This window comes from Capsicum annuum, chromosome 11 (assembly GCF_002878395.1).
Source record: "Capsicum annuum cultivar UCD-10X-F1 chromosome 11, UCD10Xv1.1, whole genome shotgun sequence".
In the NCBI taxonomy this organism is placed as follows: Eukaryota; Viridiplantae; Streptophyta; class Magnoliopsida; order Solanales; family Solanaceae; genus Capsicum; species Capsicum annuum.
The window spans coordinates 140844241-140853099 of NC_061121.1; the positions used below are offsets into that span (position 1 = coordinate 140844241).

Below are 8859 nucleotides of genomic sequence, written 5' to 3' on the forward strand. Positions count from 1 at the left end.
TAAGTCAAAAGCCGAAAGCTAGAAATTCTAGTTTTTGGCTTTTGGCTTATTTATGCCTTTTTATCTTAAAATAAAGTATTTTTAAGCATATTAAAAATTTATTCAAATACTATTTTTAACTTAAAAGTTATTTTTTACTTAAAAACACTTAAAATAAGCTCATCCAAACTATCTATATAAAAGAATTATTAATTGTCTTATTAATTGCAGAAAGTAAGGGAGGAGAGTCGAGAGATATGGACATGTGTGCGGGTATCCAGACATTGAAATATCAATTTTGCAATAACTTTGTCATTAAATGCTTTCACCTACACTTAGCTTATTTTGAGAAGCTGTAGTAGATTTATAACTTTTAATGCTAGCTCCTCTCTCTCTCTTTCTTTTTCTCATATTGCTGTTTCACCAATATTCTTCACCACTGCATTCTTGAGGCTAGTTAAGACGGCCACCGGTAATCGTCTTCAACTGTTTCACAGCAGAGAAAAGGCCTAAGAAATGTCATTTTCTTCTTTGTGTCTCTTGAACTGAAATATGAAGCTTCTTTGGATATTGAACTGAAGCTCAGGGTATGGATGTTACAATAGTTTGAGACTAGGTTTTTCGGAGGAAAGTTCTGAATATTGATCCCGCTCATGGTATCTTTGAACCACTTTTCTACTTTCTGTTTCCCAATGCCATTTTCTTTTGTCTTTCCATAAATCAACTCACGCAACTATGGAGAATGAGGAGTTGTGTTTTCTTTGTTCTGAAAAAGACATTGATGAGAAAAGCACTGACTTCTTGTTTGTGTACTTGGGTTTAACCGTACTGGCTTTGTTGCTTTAATTTGTTAGTAGAACTTTTTTCTGTAATGGGCAGTTTTAATAAGTCGTGTCTGGTAATGTGGAAATGTAGATACCTTGTAAAAGCCTTTCTGCTCCTTGTGGTATTTTCAAAAGTTTCAGGCTTGGGATCAATGTCTTCAATTGCGATATCTTATGGTGAATATGGTTCTGTTTTTTGCGGGTTGAAGTCAGATGGATCTCATCTGGTGAGCTGCTATGGCTCCAGTTCTGCTATAGTGTATTCAACTCCAGCTCATTTCCCTTTTATTGGTCTGACTGCTGGAAATGGCTTTGTGTGTGGACTTCTCATGGATTCCTACCAGCCTTATTGTTGGGGTAGAAGCAATTTTGTCCAAATGGGAGTGCCGCAGCCCATGATTAAAGGATCCCAATACTTAGAAATCTCTGCAGGTGAAAATCATTTGTGTGGACTAAGGCAGCCTTTAATGGGGAAGCATAGGAACACTTCACTCGTCGACTGCTGGGGTTATAACATGACCAGAAACAACGAGTTTGACGGTCAGATCCAGTCTATTTCAGCTGGTTCTGAGTTCAATTGTGCTTTGTTTTCCCTCAACAGAACTGTTCTCTGTTGGGGCGATGAGACTAGCAGCCAGGTTATTAGCCTAGCACCAAAAGATTTGAGATTTCTCAAGATTGCAGCTGGGGGATATCATGTCTGTGGGATTCTAGAGGGGGTGAATTCTCGAGTGTATTGCTGGGGAAGGAGCTTGAACCTTGAACAGGAATTCTCTGTTGCTCATTCTTCTCAACTCAATGTTGAATTGGTGGCTCCCAGTGATCCAATTCTATCTGTTGTTGGTGGTAAGTTTCATGCTTGTGGAATTAAGAGCTATGATCGTGGTGTTGTTTGTTGGGGTTACAGTGTTGAGAAAAGCACACCACCTCCTAGTGGAGTTAGGCTTTATGAGATGGCAGCTGGTGATTACTTCACTTGTGGAATCCTGGCGGAAGTTTCACTCTTTCCTGTTTGTTGGGGTTATGGGTTTCCCTCATCTCTACCACTGGCTGTTTCTCCTGGAATCTGCAAATCTAGACCTTGTGCCTCTGGCTTCTATGAGTTTAACAATGGAAGTGCAACTTGCAAGTCTCCTGATTCTCGCATTTGCCTTCCCTGCACAAATGACTGCCCTGTTGAAATGTATCAACAAGGTGAATGCACTTCATCTACAGACAGACAGTGCACATATAATTGCTCAAGTTGTACCTCTGTTGACTGCTTTTACAACTGTTCCAGTGCTATTTCTGGAAGGAAGAGTGCGAAATTTTGGTCATTACAGTTACCAGTAATTGTTGCTGAGGTTGCATTTGCAGTATTCTTGGTGAGTCTTGTATCTCTGACTTCGATTGTATATGTTCGCTACAAATTAAGGAACTGTAGATGCTCAGGGAAACATCCTGTTCCTCACAAGAACGGTTCTTTTCCAAAGGAAATCGCTAAAGATAGGGCTGATTTGGATGATCTTAAGATAAGGAGAGCTCAGATGTTTACTTATGAAGATCTTGATAGAGCAACTGGGGGATTCAAAGAAGAATCACAAGTTGGAAAGGGTAGCTTTTCGTGTGTGTTCAAGGGGGTTTTGAAGGACGGTACTGTGGTTGCGGTCAAGAGGGCTATAATGTCATCCGACATGAAGAAGAATTCAAAGGAGTTCCACACTGAGCTAGACCTGCTGTCCAGGTTAAATCATGCTCATTTGCTCAATTTGCTTGGTTATTGTGAAGAAGGTGGAGAGAGACTGCTAGTTTATGAGTACATGGCTAATGGCTCGTTGCATCAACATCTACACGGGAAAAAGAAGGAGAAATTGGATTGGATAAGAAGGGCAACCATTGCAGTCCAAGCTGCTCGGGGAATAGAATATTTGCATGGTTATGCATGTCCACCTGTGATTCACAGAGACATCAAGTCCTCAAACATCCTTATAGATGAAGAACACAATGCTCGAGTGGCTGATTTTGGGCTTTCCTTGCTTGGACCTGCTAATAGCAGTTCTCCTTTAGCTGAGTTACCAGCAGGGACACTTGGGTACCTTGATCCTGAGTACTACAGACTACATTATCTGACGACCAAATCTGATGTCTATAGCTTTGGTGTTTTGCTTTTGGAAATTCTAAGTGGTCGGAAAGCCATTGACATGCAATACAATGAAGGGAACATAGTGGAGTGGGCCGTCCCATTAATCAAAGCTGGTGAAATAGAAGCAATACTGGATCCAGTTTTGACACCACCTTCTGATGTTGAAGCTCTTCGAAGAATTGCTAATATAGCCAGCAAATGCGTGAGAATGAGAGGGAAGGAGAGGCCATCAATGGACAAAGTAACTACTGCTTTAGAGAGAGCACTTGCTCAATTGATGGGTAGTCCAAGCAATGACCAGCCTATCTTGCCAACAGAGGTTGTTCTAGGAAGCAGCAGATTGCACAAGAAGTCCTCATCAAATCGGTCGACCTCAGAAACAACAGATGTTGCAGAAACTGAGGATCAGAGGTTCGTTGAATTCAGAGCTCCTTCCTGGATTACTTTCCCTAGTGTTGCATCATCTCAGAGGAGAAAGTCTTCAGTATCAGATGCAGATGTTGAAGCAAAGAATTTAGAAATCAGGAACTGTGGAAATGGCACTGACGGGTTGAGAAGTTTGGAAGAAGAAATTGGACCAGCTTCACCTCATGAACACTTGTTCTTGAAACACAACTTCTAATTAACATAACACCAAAAAGGAAATGCTCTGCAGGGTGATGCTTATTTTGTTTGTAGAAGAAATGTATACAAGTAAAGGGAAATCTTGATAACTAGAACGCCTGTGATCAAGAATTCCCTTTCAACATTTGGCTATGAGCTCTAGCTAGATGTTTGATCTTGTAATTGTAAGTTCTTTTTTTTTCTGCTGCATTCAATTCTGATAATTGACGCTTTCTTGGTAAACTAGAGGGCATGATATGATGGACGTGTACTGGATCATTCTGTTGAGTTGGAACTGGATTCGTCTATTCTAATCTTGGCCAACTTACATGAGAAATTAAACAACAGGGTTATTAAGTCTTTTTTAGTTTTTGGTGACTCTTGACCAAGATTAAAGGTCAAAGACAATTAAAAATAAGTTTAAGTTAATTAAACTCAATTAACATTTTTCAAACTTCTTAATCTTCTTAAAAATACAAAATAATCCACCACTATTTTTAATAAAAATAAAAAACAAAGTTAGTTTTCAAAATCACAACTCCCCTTCTCTCTCCTCTCAAACGTCTCACCTCTCTCTCTCAAGTCTCAACGTTCAACAACTGCAACAAACCTTTCACAACAGATCGACGTAACAACATTCTACGATGACTTTCAACCTTCGGCGACTAACAGCTTCGAGTTTTTCATATTTATTTTCGACTTTCAACTTTTAATTTCTCTCTTTTCAAAGGTAGAACTTCTCTTTTTTTGTTTGATTTTTAAATTAAAAAAATAGGACATTTTAGTTATGAAGAAAAAGAGGGGGTTGAGTTAACTTCTCTTCTAGTATGGGTTAACAATTTTAATATTTTTTACTTAAAAACGAAATGGGGACTCAAGAAAATCTTAATTTGTGGTATTTATTCTTATAATATGGTGATTGATGTAAATTGTGTATTTTTTCTGAGTGAAATATGATTTTTTGTTGTTATTGTAGTTCTTGTTCTCGAATATTGTTGTAAAAATAGTGAAACTTGAATTTTAAATTTTTTTCGAGACATCTGTTGTGATCAAATCTAATAACTATTGATTTTGTTGGTTTAAGTGAACACTTACTTAAACAACTGTTGATTACTGATGTTTGTTGTTCTGTTTTTGGGAGTTTGTTGTTGTTTGTGTTTGTTGTTGTTGTTGGGTGTGTGTTGGTGTTGGTGGTGGAGTTGTGTTTGTAAATGTTGGTAAATGTTTCTGTTGTTGGAGTTGAATGTTGGAGTTGTTGATTTTGTTTGTGTTGTTATATTTGTAAATGTTGGTAAATGTTGATATTGTTGGTGTTGATATATTAGTAAATATTGGTATTGTTGGTGTGTGTTGGTGTTGGTGGTATTTATTTGCTTGTGTTGTTGTTGGTGATGATTACATATCTATTAGAAGAAATCAAAACAGTATTAAAATTATTTTATCTTTTCCAACAGATCACTTATCTGTTGCAACAAACGGGTAATCTGTTGGATGAAATCAAAATAATATACTCTACAGTTTTGATTTCTTTCAATAGATGACTCATCTGTTGCAACAGATTACCTATCTGTTGGAAAAAATCAAAACAGTATTGAAACTATTTTTATTTCTTCCAACAGATCACTCATTCGTTACAACAGATAACTCATCTGTTGAACTATTATTTTACTGTGTTGTACTTGTTAGATTTACTCATATCCTTTTTTTGATGAGGGCATAAATCAATTATAATCTTTTTTATTTTTCTCTTTTTGTAGATAAAATGATTCCCAAAAGAAGAGAAAGTGAATCAACTCCAAGAAAAGAAGAAGTAAAGTAGCTAGGCTACATTCACCACTAGATGAGCTTGTTGTACAAGTAATATCTCAATCTCAAGCAAAAGTCCATTCTCAATCAGCTCCAGATATAGAAAAAAAGAAGAAAAAAGTGGATGAGGATAAAGTAGAAAGAAGTAATGAATCTGGAGATTTAAATAAAGATAAACAAGGAGATGAAGAAAGTTAGCGAGACAAGGAAAGTGAGGGAGATGAGAAAGATGACGATGAAAGTGATGAAAATGAAAATGAAGTAGATGTAGATAAAGAAAGGGATGGAGAAGATGATGATGAAGAAGATGATAAAAATGATGAAGGAGAAGAAGAGAAAGATCAAATCTTACGAAAAATAAAACTGGTAATGCATGTGCATCATATTCACCTGCCTTCATAGAGCATTTAATAACTGGGACCAATTTGACAACTCCCGATACTTTGACGTGTGATAATTCTGTTAAAATGATGCAAGTTGTATGGGTTGTTGATGGAGTATGCAAGAGTTTAGAGCCCTAATCAAACAATTTGTAATTTGTGATGACTTTTATTTCTATGTAATTATGGGTTCTGACAACATAATAATTTTTATATTTTATGTTTTTGTTGAATTATTTAATGTAATTTGTGATGGCTTGAATTTAATTTTTATTATGAATTTTATTTTAATTGATGATCGGTTATTTTGTCATAAATTCTATTTTATACTTAGATTTTAAAAAATATTAGATTATTGCTAAAGATGGATTACTAAGTTCAAATATTGCAACAGATGCATTATCCGGTGCAACAAATAACTCATGTATTTGAAATAATGAAACAGAATTAGACATATATTGCAACAGATGACTAACATATTTCAAGAGATGACCCATTTGTTGAAAATTATCAAGCAGATGTATGCATCTGTTGCAATAGATGACATATCTGTTGAAAATTATCAAATAAATATAGACATCTGTTACAACAGATGACTCATCTATTGAAAATTATCAAAAAAATATAGACATCTATTGCAATAAATGACTAACCTATTGCAACAGATGACCCATTTGTTGGAAATTATCAAACAGATATATGCATCTATTGTAATAGATGACTAACCTGTTGCAACATATGTCACATCTATTGAAAATTATCAAATAAATATAGACAACTATTACAATAGATGACTGACTTGTTGTAACAGATGATTCATATGTTGGAAATTATCAAATGAATATAGATATCTATTGCAACAGATGACACATCTATTGAAAGTTATCGAATAGATATAGACATTTGTTGCAACAGATGACTCATCTGTTGGAAATAATCAAACAGATAAAGACAACTGTTTGAAATTATCAAATAGATATAGACATCTGTTGCAATAGGTTGTACACTTAATTGAACATGTAATTACTGTGAAATTAGTTAAAATTATAATTAAATTTATTAATTGAAAAATAATTATAGTTAAATTTATTTATTTATTATTAATAATGGTTTAACATGAATCATTTTAAATCAAATTAGTCAATTGATCACTCTATTAAGGATGAATGCACTTAGCTAATCATTACTTACTATGTAATCCATGCAAATCGCAATTGAACTTATTAATTAAAAGCTAATTTTAGTTAAATCAATTTATTTATTACTAATCATGATTTAGTATGTATCATTTCACATCAAATTAGTCAATTGATCACTATATTCAGGACGAATACACTTAGTTGACCATGTAATTACCATGTAATTCAGTATAATTGCAATAGAACTTTTTAATTGAAATCTAATTTTAGTTAAATCGATTTATTTATTATTATTCGTGATTTAGTATGAATCATTTTACATCAAATTAGTCAATTGATCACTCTATTAAGGACAAATACACTTAGTTGATCATATAATTACTATGTAATTCATTAAAATTGCAATTGAACTTATTAATTGAAACCTAACTTTTAGTTAAATAAATTTATTTATCTCTAATTATTATTTAATATGAATCATTTCACGTCAAATTAATCAATTGGTCACTCTATTCAAGAAGAATACACCAAGTTGATCATGTAATTACTATGCAATTCATTAAAATTGCAATTAAACTTATTAATTGAAAACTAATTTTAGTTAAATCAATTTATTTATTTCTAATCATGATTTAATATGAATAATTTCACATTAAATTAGTCAATTGATCACTCTATACAAGACGAATACACTTAGTTGATCAGGTAATTACTATGTAATTCATTAAAATTGCAGCTGAACGTATTAATTGAAAGTTAATTTTAGTTAAATCAATTTATTTATTACTAATCATGATTTCATATGAATCATTTCATATCAAATTAGTTAATTGATCACTCTATTCAGGATAAATACACTTAGTTGATCATGTAATTAATATGAAATTAATTAAAATTATAAATTAAAAGATAATTATAGTTAAATTATTTTTTAATTAATAATAATAGTTTAATATGAATCATTTCACATCAAATTAGTTAATTGATTACTCTATTTAGGAAAAATACACTTAATTGGACATGTAATTATTATGGAATTAATTAAATTATAATTGAACTTATTAATTAAAAGATAAATATAGTTAAATTAATTTATTTATTACTAATTATGATTTAATATGAATCATTTCACATCAAATTAGTCAAACAAATAGAGCTATATTTTACAACAGGTGATTAACCTGTTGCAACAACTGACTCATCTGTTGAAAATAAGCAAACAGATATAGATATATGTTGCAACAGGTGACTAAATTGTTGGAAGAAGTCAAACCAAGTCTTGCTAGTTGTTTGATTTTTTTCAGTAGATGACTCATTTATTGCAATAGATCATCCATCTGTTGCAACAGATGACTAAAATGTTGGAAGAAATTACAATAGGTCTTCAAGAGGTATCAAGAGGTATGAAATTATGAAATAGATATAGACATCTGTCACAACAGATGACTAACCTGTTGTAATAGATGATTCATTTGTTGGAAATTATCAAATAGATATAGACATCTGTTACAATAGATGGGCCATCTGTTGGAAGAAATCAAAATAAGTCTTGCTAGTGGTTTGATTTCTTCCAACAGATGACTTATCTGTTGCAATAAATAAAAAATCTTCGGAAACTATTTTCGCGTTGTGTTGTATTTGTTAAACTTCTTATTACCTTTTTTCAATAATCTACAAATTAATTGTAATTTTTTTGTTCTTCTCTTTTTCAACAGTTGTTGGATCATAAATAAAAATATATTTTATATAATAAATAACGTATATTACCAATAAAAATGAGTTAAAATTATCAAGTTCATAATTAAACTAACAACAAAACTATTCACTATTACAATAATTATTGAGCATTTCGATCCGGACATGTAATTCTTTTGTGGCCAACCATCTTACACATGGAGCACTTATTTTTTCTTGTTGGAAATGATTCTCGATTCCATTCCTTTTATTCACCGCCTTCTTTCGGTTTGCTTTGGTCAACATATAAAGGAGGTATTCTCTTTCCATAA

At 32.9% G+C, this 8859-nt stretch overlaps 1 protein-coding gene across 1 annotated transcript; it reads left to right on the top strand.

The window, feature by feature from the left end:
* The first annotated feature begins 295 nt into the window (after positions 1–295).
* LOC107848254 (serine/threonine-protein kinase-like protein ACR4) lies at positions 296–3793 on the top strand. The gene has a single exon (XM_016692966.2). It carries the CDS (start codon positions 851–853, stop codon positions 3545–3547), a length of 2697 nt encoding a protein of 898 aa, XP_016548452.2. The 5' UTR covers positions 296–850; the 3' UTR covers positions 3548–3793.
* Positions 3794–8859: the final 5066 nt, after the last annotated feature.

Coding starts and splice junctions, on each gene's coding strand:
- LOC107848254 (XM_016692966.2), top strand. CDS start 851: ATGGGCAGTTTTAATAAGTCGTGTCTGGTAATGTGGAAATGTAGATAC.